General features: G+C 42.3%; 1 protein-coding gene across 2 annotated transcripts in view; it reads right to left on the bottom strand.

Annotated features, from left to right (window-relative positions):
• The window catches only part of clmna (calmin a), a 60,032-nt gene that overhangs the window by 13,967 nt on the left and 26,532 nt on the right, over positions 1-19,533 (bottom strand). For both annotated transcript variants that reach the window (XR_015097157.1, XM_086095542.1), the window contains exon 10: positions 6,987-7,165. Coding sequence is in view for 1 of the 2 variants with exons in the window: in XM_086095542.1 (XP_085951668.1) it covers positions 6,987-7,165 (179 nt within the window). In the remaining variant the exon portion in view is untranslated. The remainder of the gene's footprint in view (positions 1-6,986; positions 7,166-19,533) is intronic.

Genomic DNA, 19,533 nt, shown 5'->3' with positions numbered 1-19,533 from the left:
TGTAAAACAAGTAAACGGCCACTACCAGCTCAGCCTTCCATTAAAACGAAACACCATCTGCATGCCTGATAACAGAAAAATGGTGGAGCATCGTTTACATCTCAAACGGAGGCTTCAGAAGAACACAACATTCTATGAAGACTATGTGACATTTATGAACATTCTTTTTGTTAAAGGCTATGCTGAGAAGGTGCCTGAAGAGGACCTGAACCGTGCTGATGGAAAGGTGTGGTATATTCCACACCACGAAGTCTACCATCCCACCAAAGCAAAACTGAGGGTTGTGTTTGACTGTGGAACAAGTTACCAAGGAACGTCACTGAACGCGCAACTTCTCCAAGGCCCTGATTTAACAAGTTCCTTGATCGGCGTGGTGACCCGCTTCAGAAAGGAACCTGTGGTGATAATGGCTGACATTGAGTACATGTTTCACCAAGTAAGAGTAACCCCTGATGACACAGATTTGCTCAGATTCCTCTGGTGGCAAGATGGAAATTTGGAGGAGCAACCTGTTGAGTACCGAATGAGAGTGCATATATTCGGAGCCACATCATCTCCCAGTTCTGCCAACTATGCCCTCCGAAAGTGTGCAGATGACTATGGGCATCACTATAGTCAGCAAACGGTACACAAGATGCGTCACTGTTTTTACGTTGATGACTGCCTTGTTTGCATATCTACAGAGGAAGAAGCTGCGTCATTACATCGGGAACTGGTCTCTTTGTGCTCCAAGGGAGGATTTTCTCTCACAAAATGGATGAGCAATAGAACAAGTGTGTTGGAAACCATCCCTGTGACACTGAGAGCGAAAGGGATTGAGCAGCTGGACATGGAATTAGACGCTCTGCCTGTGGAAAGAGTGCTTGGACTTAAATGGTCTATTCAATCGGACTCATTTCGGTTCAAAGTTAAGATTAAGGACAGCCCGCTAACCAGAAGATGAATGCTATCCACCATAGCCTCCATTTATAATCCTCTTGGAATGCTGAGCCCTGTGATTTTGACAGCCAAAAAAATCCTGAGAGACCTGTGCAGGAGAGAAATGGGCTGGGACAAAAGCGTACCCGAATCAGTTGCCAGGGCATGGTTGAAACTAACACAGGAACTCCATATGCTGGACAAGTTGGATGTTAACAGGTGCCTGAAACCCCCTCAGTTTGGAGAAACCTGTGCAGACCACTTTTGTGATGCTAGCGAGCATGGATACGGAACAGTTGCCTATCTGGTGTTAAAGAACAAGAACTCTGACGTACACTGTCCTTTTGTGATGGGGAAATCTCGAGTTGCTCCGCTAAAACTTGTAACTATTTCCAGGATGGAGCTAATAGCTGTAACTATGGCCAGCCGCATGGATGTACTCTGGAGACAGGAACTGCTGATGGACCTTGTGGATTCTGTATTTTGGACGGACAGTGAATGCGTCCTTAAGTACATCAGGAACGAGACCTCACGTTATAAAGTATTTGTGGCTAACCGGGTCTCACAAATCCTCAAGGCTTCTTGTACCACACGTCGACATTGCAAACAATCCAGCAGACATTGCCTCCAGAGCGGTGAAAGTTGAGGCCTTTGTCAAACATCCAACGTGGCTTTCAGGTCCACACTTCCTGTTAAAGCCTGATAATGAGTGGCCTGTCAGTTCACAAAACAGTCAACTTTACCCTGAAAATCCTGAGGTCAAGAAAGCGGCCGTAGTTAGTCTAATACAGGCAAATGCAGAGCCGGTTTTGTAACGGCTCCAATGTTTTTCCTCCTGGACACGTTATAAGAATTCCGTGGCTTGGATCCTGAGAATAAAAGACTAGCTTTTGTCCTGCGCGAAGAGGAGACAATTACTTCTGACTGTGGGACAGTCAGACTTCCTCAGGAAGGAACAGGGAAAGGAGATTACCAAGTTTAAAAGGAGCACCATAGCCAAGAGTCTCACGGTGGAGGAGTTGGACCAGGCTGAGCTGGCTATTGTCAAATACTGCCAGCGGAAACGATTCCCTGAGGTAGCCAATTTGGAGAAAGGTCGGCCAATTAAGATGTCCAGTCATCTTCGAAAGCTCTGCCCACAACTTCAAGATGGAGTTCTCAGGGTTGGTGGTCGACTCATCAGATCATCTATGCCAATGGAGGTGAAGCATCCTGTGATTTTGTCAAAGGATCTTCATGTTTCAAAGCTTCTCCTTCGACACTACACGTTGTCGAAGTTGAGAGAAAGATACTGGATAACTGGTGTAACGACAGCTATACGGAAGGTGCTATCCAAGTACTACCTGTCGCCGCCTAAATGCTGTTCCTGTTTGCCAGCAGATGGCTCACTTACCCCTTGAAAGAATTTGAAGTATAGAGCAGAAGAAGTGTGGTTAAAAGATATGGAGTGATTTTTACCTGCCTGGCAATCAGAGCAATCCATCTTGAGATCGCACCATCACAGGATACTGCCTTTTTTATTAATGCACTCCAGAATAGGCCAAATTCGGGAACTCCGCTCTGATAATGGCACCAACTTAATAGGTGCAGAGCATGAACTGAGGATTGCTATTTAGCAGTGGAACAGAAAGCAGATTATGTCATGCTGCAAAAAATAATTTGTGAGGCTGAGGCTATTATCAATGGCCGGCCTATCACTAAGGCCTCTATGGATGTGAACGACCTGGAAGCATTGACTCCAAATCACCTGCTGTTGTTAAAAACTTCACCATCCTTCACCAGGGGTGTTCCAACAGGCAGACACGTATACACCCAGAAGATGGAAACAAGTCCAATATATGTCCGATCTGTTCTGGAAAAGATGGGTGAGAGAATACTTACCCCAGCTGCAGGCGAGGCAGAGATGGACAGGAGCAAGAAGGAACATTGACGTCGAAGATCTCGTGCTCATCGTGGACAGCACAGCGCCTAGAAACTCATGGCCGATGGGAAGAGTTGTCGAAACCTTTCCGAACAGTCAAGTACGGATAAAAACCCGTACCAACTGCCCGGACCGGCCTATTACAAAGATTTGTATGCTGCAGGAGGCTGAGGCTGACTAAAGAAGGGATGTCAATAAAATTCCAACTAATGTTCCGATTACTTTTGCATTTTAACACACTGGGATTGACAACAGTAGAAATGTGCATATTGTCGCTGTTATGTGAAATACTTATGTCCATTTTTGTCATTTTTTTTCTTACAATGTTACGTTTTTGGGATGTGTGTGTACAGTTTCAGCCCCAAAAAATTTAAATTTTAAATTAAATTTAAAAAGACAAAAATGGACATAAGTGTTTTTCACATAGCAGCAATATACATGATTTTGTGATGATTGGTCAGTGTTTTCAGGCACTAGGTGACAATAGAACGTGACAAAACAAGCCAGGAAGCATATTATGATGCTTGCTTCCATTCATAGATGACGTTGACAGGGTGAGATGGTGGAAAAAGGCTTTGCTTCTATTGTGTTTACTTTAATGTTTTGTTATTGATGAATGTCACTCCCAGCTTCCTCTAACGTTACTTTTGTAAGCAAGACGTATGCTGAAGATTTAGCTCAACTCTCTTTGCAGCAGTACACATTGAAACAATTGGTTAGTGGAATCGATTGAATTACAAACATTTGCCGATACTGCCTGGACCGTCATGGGAATACATGGCAACGTATGCTCTAAGGTAGGATGTCTCTCAAAACACGGACATTCTTGCGTCTTCTGTACTTTCGTCTTTTATTGCTTGCTATGTGCATTTATCAATTGTGAATTAGAGGTGAAGAATCTCGGGTTATTTTTTAAGCGAAGTAGCTAGTTCCCTGACCGCGCTAGCTACGCTATCTGTGCAAGCATGTTACAACAAAAACAACAACAACATTGTTGATTCATCACTTATTTTCATACACTTTAACAACAATTTAAACTTTTGGGCTGCTGGGAAAGGAAAATAAGAGACCTTAACTCTTTGACTGCCAGACGTTTTCAGAAAAGGGATGCCGCCAGTGCCAGCCGATTTAAGCATTTTGACTGATTTTCAAGGTCCACAGAAAATGTTCTGTTTGGACTATGGAAACACACGTACTACCAAATGAAAGATTGGACTTTCATCTTTCATCAGAAAAAAAGAGTTTGTTTCTACCTTATTCCGTTCTTTAGTAATCAACAATAGAAAATGGTTAGTTGCATCCGATTTCGCTTGTTTTGAACTCAAATACGGAGAAATCAAGCTTTTAGTGAAACGATATTATTTCATGCATTCTAGTGAATTTGACACTTCTTTTTGTCCATGAATGATGCCACAAACACCTAAATAGTGCTTTACTTCTATAAAACACTACCACCAAGAATGAAAAAGTGTTTTTTGATAGCAAAATACGTTTATTTACATTCAACAGTGTAACAATTTGACAACAATTTGGCAAACTATTTACAAATGTGTGCAACTGTGGTGCTATTTACAAATATGTGGATGTTTCAACGACAGTTTTTCTTTGTGTAACACTCTCCTGCGTGCAAGAAGACGCAACAGCATTTGCATGATCCATTTTATCCAGTCCATTCATGGTGGCATCGTAGTCCAGAAACAGTGTCTTCTCCGTGATCAGACTGTACCCGCTCCTCCGATGAATATGCATTGGACTCGGGGTACTCTTCATTGTCCGATCGAATGTCCGCTTGTGCAGCTCCGCGTTTTCCGGCCTTAGCAGCGCTAGCCGCGCTAGCCGCGCGTAGCCGGTGAGGCTTACAACGTGATCGTAAACACGTCCAGGCTTCCAACTTTGGCGTCAAACTCGCAGTCATCATCATCATCATCATCATCAATCTGCATTGGTCGATGCCAACTCTCCATCGCCCGATCGAATGTCCGCTTGTGCAGAAGTACCCGGCCGGCTATTGTGCGCGTTTTCCGGCCTTAGCAGCGCTAGCCGCGCTAGCCGCGCTAGCCGCGCTAGCCGCGCGTAGCCGGTGAGGCTTACAACGTGATCGTAAACACGTCCAGGCTTCCAACTTTGGCGTAGAGCTCGTTGTCATCATCATCGTTGACATCAATCTGCATTGGTCGATGCCAACTCTCCATCGCCCGATCGAATGTCCGCTTGTGCAGAAGTACCCGGCCGGCTATTGTGCGCGTTTTCCGGCCTTAGCAGCGCTAGCCGCGCGTAGCCGGTGAGGCTTACAACGTGATCGTAAACACGTCCAGGCTTCCAACTTTGGCGTAGAGCTCGTTGTCATCATCATCGTTGACATCAATGCGCTTTTTAGTATTGATTGATGCTTTCCGTCTTTGAAAAAAATGCTCAAGCTGAGCTGCTTGTAACCGGTTGCTTGGTCAAGCCATTGTGGCTTGGATCAGCCATTGTCTCCTCAACACTCTAGCTCCGCCTCACGTCTTCTACTGACGCCCACGGTGGGCGGCCCATCCAACCTTGTGCAAAGAGAGTCATCGCTGCCCTCTAGGGGCCAAAACGAGTCTTTGACTAATCAGATCAGCCTGATTCTTTCAGCACAGCTGCCCAAGGCTTTCCTGCACCCGTTTTTGAAAAAAAAAAAAAAAACATAGGGGACGTCTTTTAACGTCCTCGGCGCCCTTCCCTAGGTTTATGCTAAACGTTTTATAACGTTTATGGCAGTCAAAGAGTTAAGGACTACAGTCTTATTTGGAGAGATTTCAAAATCGAACATCTTGACCACAAATTTTTAGGCAGTGCTAGCCACGGCTAGCGGCTCACAAATATCACGATGGCATTATGGTAAAGCATTTTTACCATCTTACAATGACATCTTAATCAAAATGGTCAGAACACACTTTGGTAGACTTTGTCGGTTGGAAATATTTTTAATGTATCTTTGTAATTACGGACATTTCTTTGTCATTCCCATTCAACAGTCAATGGACCGACACACAGCGTGGGGCAAATGGCGGCATGCAATTACTATCTAAAAGTTTCAATTCACATCTTTGTTCGCCCAATTTTGCATTCGTAAACGGCACACGTGTGCACCATTGTGAAGCGGTTTGTTAAAATCTTGAATGAATCAAAGTAACTTGTAGTAAGCAACATTAAGCAGCATTTGCTTGCGTTGTATTGCTGGCCGTTTGCCACAACAAAGACCTTCTGGGTCGATAGGTGGGGGTCGGTGACGTCATGTGAATACTGTGTATAACGTTTATTGGCACTAAGCAACTTTAATAGGGTGGTAGGAACACAAACACTGCCACATTATATTCTTTAGATTTGGCAACCACCTTGGCGACCACTCGTGGTAACATGAGTAAATAACAATACTGTCTGTCTCAACATGATTAAAGTTCTTTCAGCTGTAAGCTTCTGTCAGTCATAAAAAGGCCATCTATTGTGGGTTCTTAATATGAATAATATTTTATTATCCACCCATCCATCCATCCATTTTCTTAACCGCGTGTCCTCACAAGGGTCGCGGAGGGCGCTGAAGCCTATCCCAGCTGGCTTCGGGCAGTAGGCGGGGTACACCCTGAACTGGTTGTAATATTGTATTATTTTAATAATATTCTGTCAGCAGTTAAAAAGAATACTACATGAAATTTCAACAATATTGTATAATTATCATTATTAGTTTTCTTGTGAATTGTGAAATGTGCAAATGTACTGCAACTAAAATAATTTCCCTGCAACAAATGGCAAAAAGAGTGGAAATGAGAATGGATGGCTATTGCAGAAAATTATGTAGATTCATATAACTATATTCAAATAAAATGTATACGAGAAATATGAAGAAACTGAAACATGATGAATACATACAGTAACTACTAATGTATTAAACTGTACCAGTTTATACTCCACATTCCCTCTCTTTATGGCAACCACTCTCAGTTCTCACAAGGTCAAGCTTCATTCATCCCTGGCTTACATAGTGCACTTGTTCAGTACATTTAAGGAAATAACAGCAAAGTGAGAGAGCCGAATCAGAAATTGTCTATTGCCACAACACGGGATTACTCCTGGGTGAAATTTCCTTCTAAATCTACCAGTAATCTAAGAATAAAACGTTTACCTCATGGATTTGGTGTATTCCCTGGAAGAGTATTGCGTGTCTTGCTGAGCCTCACTTTGATCACTGCAATCAGCTGGAAAAACGCTTCCTGTGAATCCTCTGATTTGCCCCCCAGGCAACATGCACTGTTCTTTGCATTCAGATGTGCTGTAAGTCTTTCGTTCGATCAGAGTCATCACCTAATAAGAGCAAGATAAAAAGAGGGATTGTTTAACATCTGAGCAAATAGAATAATGAAAAATGGAGTGACAAACTGTGCATTCTTAAATATTGTAGGCTCAGTCTTACTGTATGTGTAATGAACGTGAGTCTGTGTTTAATACAAAATTCCTAAAATATCTGAAACAAAGTTATTGGGATACCCGTGATTAAACAGATGTCCCTATATGTGTCACTGTATTCAAAGGGGAAAAAATATCTCATAGCCTTTACGTTAGAGTGCTAGTCAGTGTATTTGTTTTGAACAACTCAGGCCAAGGTGCAGCTCATCCAATCAAAAGTGCAAGCACAAAGAATGGAGGAAGAGACACACCTGGGCCTTATTCACACTGCATGCAAACTCAAATTTGTTCATCAAATCGGATTTTGAAGCTCTATATTTGTCCAGTTTTTTTTCCAAATTTACTTTTTATTTAAAAGCACATTCACACAACTCACAATTATTAAAAAATGTACAACATTCTCTTGCTTTTCCATTTTCCATAAACAATAAGAACATTGAACCAACAAACCGAGGAGCCAGGAACCTATTTCACCATTAAATTTGTTACGCCCCAAAAAAAAAAGAGTGCAAGAGTGGGCATTTAACAAACTCACCTCATACAGGCTTAACATACTCGTACAGGTTTAACCAAACTCCATTTAGACCAAGTTGAGTAAAACACATTTGGCTGTAGCTTGATTGAGAAAATTGTCCCCAACTACATCGACCCAGTCATCTATAGTTGTTTTTTCAGGTTTGAGCCATTTTCTTGTTAGTGCTTTCTTACTTGCAGCTAGCAGAATTTACAAACCCAATTTCAAAAAAGTTGGGACACTATACAAATTGTGAATAAAAACCGAATGCAATTATGTGGAAGTGCCAAATTTCAATATCTTGTTCAGAATACAACACAGATGAAAGGGCAAAAGTTTAAACAGAAAATTTATCATTTTAAGGGAAAAATATGTTGATTGTAAATTTCATGGTGCCAACAAATCTCCCAAAAGTTGGGACAGGTAACAATAAGAGGCTGCAAAAATAAATTGCACTTGTAAAAAAAAACAGCTGTAAGACCAGTTACCACTAATGAGGTCCATTGGCAACTTGATTGAAATATAAAAAAAGCTTCTCGGAGTGGCAGTGTCTCTCAGAAGGGAAGATGGGTAGAGAATCCCCAATTCCTCCAATGTAGCGCAGAAAAATAGTGGAGAAATATCAGAAAGGTGTTTACCAGTGAAAAATTGTGGTGGAGCAGGGGGGAAATAATAACCCCCAGCTCCGATCCACCCGCTTCCCAGACGTGTCAGTGAGTGTATGTGGTGCATTAAAAAAAAATAGGGGAGGGGGGGGGGTCGTGGTGGCGCGGCGGGGATACAGATGGGGGACCGCAGCACTGCTTAATCCTGCGGTCTGACCCAACTGATAGCTTCCCACCCCGACACACCAGCCCCCTCCAGTTGTGGAGTGCATTAAAATTGGAGGGGAGTTGTAGGGCGAAGATGGTGTCTCCACCCCCCCCCCCCCCCCCGAAAGTGTGTATTATGGTACCTATGTGTCTATTAATAAAGTGTATTGTGCAAAACTAGTGCCGTGAGTTAAGAGGAGCGACAGGCGGGGCCCTTCCCAACCGGGCAGGGGCAGAAGGCGCACCCACCCACCGCACCCCAACCCAACCCACCCAACCCCCCACCGGGACCCCCGGCAGGAACAGTCCGGCGGGGCGATAGGAAGTTAGATTCCGGAGCTATAGACAAGTCTGTCTCCTATTTTGAGATGGGTAAATACATTTGAACAGTATACGAAAGTAAATTATATATTTTTGAGAGTTTTTTTGTTGTCGGAGAAAGCTTTGTAATATCTTTAGCTAAACCAGGAGGTTGGAGCGTACCCCGAAGTGTTGGAATTTGTTTCTTTATCATCTTTTTAACTTGTAGATAATTTCCGGTTTTTATTTTTTATTTTTGGAGCAAGGATGTATATGATATAAACATAATATCTGAGAAAAGATGTTGGAGATTTGTAATTCCTTTCTGCTCCCACACACCTAAATAAAACGATTGGTTGTTGAGTTGAAAGTCGGGGTTATGCCATATGGGAGAAAGCCCGCAGGGCTCCAATTGGGCTTTTGTAATTTCTAGTGCCTTCCACCAGGCGGTCAGAGTGGCGGAAATCATTGGGTTTTTAAAACAATTGTGTTGCTTAATTGATGTTGTAATAAAGAGTAGATTACAATCCTTCTGTTCTAGTTCCAGTTACAGTTAGTATCTCTGTTGGGTTGTGCCCATAGAATGATATATTATAGCTGGTTAGCTATATAGTGCATACAATTTGGTGCCTCTTGACCTCCTTTGGATTTAGAGTAGATAGACTAATCTTTGCTTTTTTTTTATTCCAGTAAAATTTTGTAACGTCCAACAACTGGAACCAGTTAAACGTAGGTTTAAATGGAATCATTGAGAATTGTTTTTTTATTTTGGGTAAAACTTTAATTTTAATAGTGGCTATTCGTCCTATTAGAGAAATGGGAAGATTATTCCAGCGCTCCAAGTCACTATAAAGGCTATCCAGAAGTGAAGTAAAGTTTAAATGAATAAAATCAAGTTAATTTAGGTGAGATTTTTATGCCTAAGTATTTTAAATTGCCTATAGGAAATGAGTAGTGTAGGTCCTGGCTTGCAGGGTTCCATGAATTTTCTGTAATAGGTAGTAGTGTTGATTTTGTCCAGTTAATAGAATAATCTGATAAATGTGATAATTTAGTTATTAAGTTAAATACTTCCCCGAACGAAATAGCAGGTTTTTCTAAATAAAGTAAAATATCATCTGCATATAGATTAATTTTGTGTTCTGTTACCCCAGAGTGAATTCCTTGAATCCTTCTTTCCCCATAAATCACATTTTAATGGAAAAAATATCTGCCTCGAATAAAAACCAAATATCTAAATTTATACAAACATGGTCTACGTATATATAATCTTTTAATCTAAATCTGGTTACTTAATCCTGCCTGTTAGCGAGAACCACGATAATTGATATTGCTGTTTCTGTATTTGGCAATTTGTAACTAATGGTTGTGTTTTTATAGTCAGGAACCCAGTTGCTGCTAGCAGGATCAAGCAGACTACATCAAATGACACCTTCCAGTCACCAACTCATCAAGATACACTTCCAATGGGCACTAAGGGTTACTATTCGAAATCACTGCATGCCAGTGGGTTAATTTTAAAGGTGATGTCCCCCCAGGTTGAGCGTGGGCGGCTCTGCCCCTCTGTTGCGTTGGGCTTGGTGAATGGACCGTGTTGGGGTAAGGGGCGCTCCTGGGTTTGCTCTCCGGCCAGTGGCCCAGGGGTTGCCGTGGCCTAGGGGGGTTGTGCTTGCTCTGTCGGTCGACGGCTTCCCACTTTGGTGGAGGTTTTCATGCATGCCAGATCCACAGAACGTCTACGATGCAGGTTGGCGTGGGTTCGCTTCCCTGCCTGGCAATCCATGCTTTGTATGTGTGCGTGTTTGTGTAAGTGAGTGAAAAAAAAATAAAAAATTCATAAGGTTGAAGTGTCCCCTTGTGGACAAATTAATTATAATCGGTTAATCCTTTTTGAAATCCATAATTTGAATATGTTATCACATGTATACCTTATGTACCCTTTCCAAATTACACATTTTGAGAATTTCATTTAAGACTACAATCATCATACTGGATAGTGTTTCTCTAATGCTAATTTCCTGCTGTAATTTAATATCAAATAGTAAAGCTTTCCATGGGATATTCTTATTCGCTTTCTGCGCGTGGTCTTTCCATCCCCTTGTGTAAGTGCACATGCACACAAGAGGTCTCAGATGGGTAGTATAGAAATAGTCACCTCAACTTGGGAGATTTCTTATTATTATATTATTATTTCATCTTGATATTACATCAATTATTGATTTATTAAACTTAAATTTGTCAAGTACTTTATATAGAAAGGTCCACCTCACAGAGTCAAAGGCTTTCTCTGCATTGACACTAATAATCAAGGTCTCTTGTTTCTGTTGAACAACATGTTGCATTATACTCATTACTCTCCTAATACTGTCCTGTTTGTCTGAACTTTATAAACCTTGTCTGGTCTTTGTGTATTATTAATGGTAAAATTGATTCTAATGGCTTCGATATAATAGATGTAAATAGCTTGTAGTCAAAGTTTAGAACACTAATTGGCCAGTAATTACTACATTTCAATCTATTTTTTTCATTCTTTTGAAATGATGGATATTATTGCTTCATTCCATGATTTAGGAGTTTGGTTATCGAAGTGAGTCTGGGAGTACAGGTTTCTATAATAATTTTGGAAACATTTCTTAATTTTCGCTTGTTCAGTTTCTATTTTATTATTTGTGGAATCTATAATTGTATGCATTGTTCTCTCTTGCTTGTTGTTTCCTCAGTTTGTAGGAAAGTAATTTCAAAGATCTTCCACTAGCCTCATAATATTGTTGTTTTGTAAAGATACGTTTTTTCTGTACATCCAATGTGTTAATATCATCTATTTCCTTTTTCAATTTTTGTATTTCAGGCTTTGCTTCACTTTTCAAAGTCTTAAAATTGTCCTGTTAAAGTTTTAACAGTTTCTCCTCTAAACATTCAAGTTTGTGTTGATTAGTTTTCTTCTGGTAAGCAGCTAGGCTTATAATTTTACCTCTAATAACTGCTTTGAGTGTGTCCCACAAGGTTCCGGGGGAGACCTCATCATTGTCATTCAAAGACAAATTCTTTAATTGAATCCATTAATTTATCTTTAATATTTGGGTAATTTAGAATACTGTTGTTCATTTTCTTAACAGTACATATTTTTTTGCTTGTAAGGCAGACATTGACGGTGACAGGTTTATGGTCCGAAACTGTACAAGGTCCTATATCACAACTTTTCACCAGTGCTAATTCATTTTTAAACATAAAAATATAATCCAATCGAGAGTAGACATTATGCGGGTGAGAGTAATGGGTATATATCCTTTTCGATGGGTTATCCTCTCTCCACACGTCTACTACACCTATGTCCTCCATGAGATGCAGCATCTTTTTCCTCTCTTGAAAGCTCCCAGCTTCTCTTTATAACCCAGGACTTGTCCTGAGTTAATTGTAGGGCGGGTTCCTCTGGTCATTCTGCTCCTGGTCAGTTGCTTCAGCTGCTCTACGATGGTCTCTGGTGATTTGATGACCGTAACAGGAAGGCCTCTTCTGGACATGTCTTCACTCGCTTCCATGGTTGTGTCGTAGGTCTTTGCGCCATCAGCGTACTTCACCTTTAATCTCGAGGGAAAGAGAGTTTAAAATGGAATCTGATTGTTTTTCAAAGTTTTGCGGATGGTTGCAAATTCTCTTTTTTTTTTCAAGATGAAAGGAGGATAATCGTCAAGAGATATGTGCTTATCTTTCCGAATAAAGCCTCTCTGTTGTCAAGCTTTACGAAGGATCGCTTCTTTGGTTTTGAAGCTTAAAAGCTTCACGAGGATAGAGCGTGGAGAGGCTCCGCTAGGAGGTGGAAGGGCGACCGAGCGGTTAGTTCGTTCCATGGCAAGATCCTCTGCCTGGTCCAGCTGTAGTCCCTCTTGTAAAAGTGTCCCAACAAAAACACTCATTGTAGGGGATTCACGTTCAGACTCTCCAGGCACGCCGTAAATTCTGATGTTTTCCCTCCTGGATCGGCTTTCCAGATCAGTTAGCTTGTCCACTAGCTTCACATTCAACTGCACCAGCTCCGTCACCGCCTCTTCCACATTTAGCATTCTCTCCTCCGTCTTCCCAATCCTCTCTTCCGCTTCTTTTAACCTGTTGGTCACGTTCGAGATGTCCTCCTTGATGCGTTTTCTTGAAGAAAGTCTCGAATCTCTTGTAGAAGTCCACCGTGTTGCGCCATGGATCGCGTTAGCTGGATAGCTTTACACCCGTGGATTAGCATTAGCAGCTAATGCTAGCGTTACTCAAAAACGGTTTTCTTAATTCGAAAGTGCCCCCAAAACGTGTTTCTTGCCGTATTTCTCACCCCCTCGATGTTATCTTGCGGCGGCAGTGGCTGAGGGTGTAAAGACGATCGTTCAGTAACCAGGTCGGCTGTTCGATCCCCACTCTCCCCAAGTCATGTGTCGCTGTGTCCTTGGGCAAGGCACTTTACACATATTGCCTCCAGTGCTACTCACAATGGAAGGAGCGAAAGTTTTGTGGTGGTCGGAGGGGCTGTAGGCACACACTGGCAGCTACACTTCCGTCAGCCCACCCCAGGGCAGCTATGGCTACTTAAGTAGTTCACCAACCACCACCAAACATTCGCACCTTCCATACACCAGTGTGAATAGATTACAGGGGTATTCCAGAAACACAGTTAAAGAAAACTAGCTCATGCAAAAAAGTGCGGCTTGAACTAACACCATCTCCGAAAAAAGTTGTTCCACTAACTCAATGCAGCCGCATCTCATCAAGGCAAACCCAAGACAGGCTTTCATAGCCTGGCTTTGTGCGCCTTCCTGGGGTAGATAAGAAGCCCTGGTGAGTTGATAGGCGAAATGTCGATCAATCATGTCAAAAGATGGCAAAACGAGAGCAGAACAAAAGTTATTGATGGAGCTGTATGAGGCATATAAGACAGAAATCACACCAAAAAAAGGCAATACTGCCATCAACAAGACGAGGGAAGTGGCATGGAAGAAAAATAGCTGACAGACTAAATACATACGTTACAATTGTTTCATGTTACATGTGTATTTCACATTAATCGTGTTAATTATCAATTTTATGTAAAGCACTTCGCATTGACCTACATATTCATTCTTCACTGTTACATCTCAACAGGAGCCATCTCAGCAGTTAAAAGCGATCATGGCAACACGTCAAGGTGAAATACAAAAATGTCCTCCAAACTGGCAAGTAGCCTATAACAAAATGTTTAAAAAAATATGTCTAAATAGGTGTCGAGCTGTAAATATGATGCCCACCATTGTAGCCACCACAAAAAACACTGAGGCCACTGGCACAAGTGGGAGACCTCCGCCTGCTACATTCACACCAGCAGAAGAGCTGGCGCGCTGAGCAGCAATCTGGGGCGGGTACTGATTGAGGGAATAAAGGTGGGGACCTCCTCAGAAATTATTCCCCAAAGTGCTCTGGAACTACTTGTCCATCAAGACACCGATGACAAAGACAATGTCTGACAAATTTTAATGCATAGATGAATGTGAAAATGCAGTTTGTGAATTAAAGTGAACAATGGCAGTATTGGCTTTATCAAAATATTAGAAAGCCCTTTGAGTAAAAAGTTGATTGCTGATATGGTTATGACTTTAGTTTTGTTCAGAAAACATGAAGTAGAACTTAACTCTTTGACTGCCAAGCATTTTCAGAAAAGAGGATGTGTGGGTGCCAGCTGATTTAAGCATTTTGACTGATCTTTCAAGGTCCACAGAAAATTTTGTGTTTGGACTATGGAAACAGATACTACCAAATTAAAGCTTGAACTCTCATCTTTCATCAGAAAAAAAAGTGTGTTTCTATCTTATTCCGTTCTTCAGTAATCAACAATAGAAAATAGGTTAGTTTCACCCAAATGCTATGTTTTGAACCAAAATACAGAGAAATCAAGCTTTTAGTGAAGGGGACGCAGCAGGATTTGCACCACAGATTAGTTTCACTGCGATTGCCTCTTCGCGTGCACTTTCTTGCCGGCCTTTTTTTCCGGGGAGTAGCAGGTATATACTGCAGTGTGTGTTTGGCCATGTTGTCATCAAGTCTACTCTCGGGATCATGATACGGTGACCTGGTGTTACGTCTGGCTTCCTCATGTCCTTCGGTTCCTATACCGGGTGGTAAGAGATGTTCTGATCCATCTTATCCACTCCATCCATGGTGGCATCGTAGTCCAGAACCAGTGTCTTCTCCGTGATCAGACTGTACCCACTCCTCTGATGAATATGCATTGGACTCGGGGTACTCTTCATCGTCTGATTGAACATCCGCCTGTGCAGAAGTGCTCGTTTTCCGCCGTTAGCATCGCTAGCCGGTGAGGCTTTACGACGCGATCGAAGCCGCCGCATCAACGCTTCCAACTTTGGCGTCAACGCTTCCAACTTCGGCGTCAACCTCGGAGTCACCATCATCATCATCAATGTGCTCTTTAGCATTGGTCGATGTTTTTCGTCTTTGAAAAAAATGCTCAAGCGTGAGCTGCTTGCAACCGTTCGCCATTTTCGCTTCTTCAGCCATTCTCCCCTCAACACTCTAGCTCCGCCTCACGTCTTCTCCTGACGCCTACCCGATCTTGTCCGAAGAGAGTCATCGCTGCCATCGAGTGCCCAAAAATAGGCATTATACTAACTCGACCTGCTTGATACTTTCAGCACAGCTTGCCAAGGCTGTCCTCCACCCGTTTAAAAAACAAAACAAACAAAAAATAGTGAACGTCTTTGGCGGCACTCATTTGGATTTTACCAAACGTCATTAAACGTTTTTGGCGGTCAAAGGGTTAAGCCAGTATCATGAATTCATCGTTTACAAGGTGATTGATAGGCATGGTGGCTTACATATAATTTTGGAAATATGTATTACATTAAACTTAGCTACATGGTTTTAAACAACAAAAGATGTAGTATAATACAATTAGTTTAAAAAAAATGCCTAACTGTGAGTCTATTATAGGCAGACTTCAAAATTCTGCCCCTCCAAGACATGTAAACTAGTGTTCTTTCGCAAAATAGGGCCCGAATAACGACGGCTATTGTTGCCTATTGTTTTTGCACTTATGCAGTTGTTTTTTATAATCTTGCTGATTTTGTGGATTTTTGCAAAACCATGTATTTTTTTAAGAAAAAGCGGATGTTAACCCAATGATAAACAAGGGAACACTGTAGTGAACCAATTAGAGAAACGAAAACATTTTGTAAATATTAAGAAGTTATTATAAATGATGTAGGAATCATATGTAGTGCAAGTTTGAAGTGGATTGGAGAACAATTTTGAGTTGTGACCCATGAATGTCTCAACACGGGGGATATTTGGTAAACATGGTAACCACACTTAACTAACATAGGAATTGGATATTTTTAATTTTTTACGTTTGAAACTTTTTTGTGATTTGATAATTTTGTTAGAGCGATGGATTTTATTGACTTAAATTAAAGTAATACAATGTGAATATTACCAAGTACTGATTGATGATTTTCAAATTTTCAAATGAGTTTAAATTGTTCCAGCAAAACAACTGGACGTTATTATGGCAAAAGCATGGTGCAAATATATCATGTCTCTATATGGCATATTAGTTATTTGGAGTAACGAATGAAATTCACTTTGTAAGTCACATTGTTAAGAGGAAAAATAAAAATAAATACATGACCGAGGTATGACGATTATGTCAGATAGTTTGGATTCAGTTCAAATGTATATGAGAATTGTAAAAGGAACAGGGCAACTTAGCCCGCTTGAAATTTTGTGTGGTAGACTATTTAATGTGACTATTGTAAGTAACCTGTTAAGCCAAGCAGTTGAAAGAAATTGATTTAAGTGACTATATGAGATGTGGAAGTGAAAATCTTTAATCAAATGCCAGATGACTCTCTGCTTCTGCAGGAAGGCTGACCTCCCATCAAGGGTTGTGACTGGGTTTTGATCAAAGGTCCAACCCAAAGTGGGAAGGTCCTTGTAAGTGTTGTTGACGACCCCGAAGGCTGTGAAGATCGCTGAACGACCCTCCTGGATTCACCTATCACACGGCACAAAACAGGTACCATTGACTAATAGCTTGTCCAGTTGCGGAGCGAAGCCTGACCGAATCAAGGTCAGAGAAGGGGAAAAGAAGCAGCTTGTCTAGCTGTGGAGAAAAGTCTGACCAAGTCAGTCAGTGAAGAGGATGGGAGCACACTCCCCACAAGTTCGCCAAACCGCTGTGAAGTCCAGGGCCTGTCAATTGTGCAGGAAGTGTTGAAAGGGACAAATCAAGGAGACGAGTCCGTTGTCTGAATTGAACGGGAGGGTAAGATGAGATCGGACTCATTCGGGGCTGTCTCTTATTACTTTTATTTTTTGGGGCCATCTTGAGGGGGAGGAGAGACAGCTGGCTGAATTACTAACACTAAACAACATGTACAGAAACAATAGATAATACACACACATTAGAGCAGATACACTGGGCAATGCTCACTGTAGTATCAAGTACAAGAAAAGAAAACATGTTGGTGACTGACAAATATAGAGGTGAGGTGCTGGTAACCTCTCCCTTGAAAAGACAAAAAAAAAATCTGATGATTTCTACCTGCAACTTAACGAGGAAATCAAGACTTGAAAGGAACGTGCGACAACACATTGATTGCGCTTTACGAACAACACTTTGGATTGTATTGTATTGATGATTATTCCGTTATGCCTTATGATAGGAATATTTTATTAGTTTATTTAACGAACACATGGTATCGATATGTTTTAAATGATTGTGGAGGTGATACTCAGAATTCAAGGATGTTGTATAATGTTCTCATTAGCAATAATAATAATTTGCAACACAGGTCTGATAGCATAAACCCCGGTGATAGAATGGAACAATGATTTAAAATGAGCCAGGTTTATTGAAATGAGCCAGGTTTTTCTGCAGCATAAATTACCATGGTTACTGAGCGAGGATTTATATAACCCACCATGATGGAATGGAACTCTGATTTAAATGAACCGGGTTCACCGAAATAAGGCAGGCTTTTTCTTAATCCGTCTTTTCCTATCCCGAGCTTTGCAGTTGCCTTTTTCTAACGATGAGGAATATTAACTACCAACGCCGATGGTATGGAGGGGGATTAGTTCTCTGCATTTGCAGAAGATACTTTTTTATTTCATTTAAATTTTTCATTTATTTCAGGCAACAACTTACAGTTGAACACAGGAGCAACAACTCATACTGCAGTTTCATATATCAACAGAAAAAATATGATTTTGCCTGAAAGGGAATGGAGAGAAGAATACTTAATAATTGGCATTAGTGTCTGTCTGTTGTGGTGTGTAATTTTGACAATTTCAACCGTTGGAAAGTTGATGTTCCTCCATCCATCATCTACCATTCATCCGGGGTCGGGTCGCGGGGGCAGCAGCTTTAGAAGGGAAGCCCAGACTTCCCTTTCCCCAGCCACTTCAACCAGTTCTTCCGGCGGGATCCCAAGGCGTTCCCAGGCCGGCCGAGAGCCAAAGTCTCTCCAGCGTGTCGTGGGTCGTCCCCGGGTCCTCCCACCGGTGGGGTATGCCCAGAACACCTCTCGAAGGAAGCGTCCAGTAGACATCTGAACCAGATGCCCGAGCCACCTCAACTGGTTCCTCTCAACGTGGAGAAGCAGCGGCTTGACTCCCGGATGACCGAGCTTCTCACCCTATCTGTAAGGAAGAGCAACGGACACCCTGCGGAGGAAAGTCATTTCGGCCGCTTTTATACGGGATCTTGTTCTTTCGGTTCTGACCCACAACTCGTGACCATAGGTGAGGGCAGGAACGTAGATCGAGAGCATTTCAACTCAGCTCCTTCTTCACCACAACAGACCTATACATAGTCTGCATCACAGCAGACGCTGCACCGATCCGCCTGTCGATCTCCTGCTCCATCGTACCCTCACTCGTGAACAAGACCCCAAATACTTGAATTCCTCCACTTGGGGCAGAATCTCATCCTCAACCCGGAGAGAGCACGGCACCCTTTTCCGACTGAGGACCATGGTCTCATATTTGGAGTTCGTGATTTTGATCCCAACCGATTCACACTCGGCTGCGAACCAAGAGTTGGAGATCACGGCTTGAAGAAACCCACAGCATCACATCATCCACAAAAAGCAATGTTGAGGCCACTAAACCGGATCCCCTCAACACCTCGGCTGGGCCTAGAATTTCTGTCCATAAAAGTTATGAACAGAATCGATGACAAAGGGCAACCTTGACGGAATCCAACCCTCACTGGAAACGAATTAGACTTACTGCCGGCAATGCGGACCAAACTCGACACCGGAGGGCTCGGTACCCCGTACTCTTGAAGTACCCCCCACAGGAATCCCCGAGAGACACGGTCGAACACCTTCTCCATGTTAACAAAGCACATGTGGACTGGTTGAGCGAACAACCATGCGCCCTCGAGGATCTTGCAGAGGGTGTAGAGCTGGTCCACTGTTCCACGATCGGGACAAAAACCACACTGCTCCTCCTGAATCCGAGATTCAACTTCCCGACGGACCCTCCTCTCCAGCACCCCTGAATAGACCTTACCAGAGCCTTTAGGGACTCCGGACGGATCTCATCCACCCCCGGGGCCCTGCCACCACAGAGCTTTCCAACCACCTCAGTCACCTCGAACCCCG

The sequence above is a fragment of the Leptonotus elevatus genome, chromosome 14, assembly GCF_054856555.1.
Source record: "Leptonotus elevatus isolate MCC_2025b chromosome 14, RoL_Lele_1.0, whole genome shotgun sequence".
Taxonomy (NCBI): Eukaryota; Metazoa; Chordata; class Actinopteri; order Syngnathiformes; family Syngnathidae; genus Leptonotus; species Leptonotus elevatus.
The sequence above is the reverse complement of the archived record's forward strand: the minus strand, read 5'-3'. Positions and strand labels throughout refer to the sequence as shown.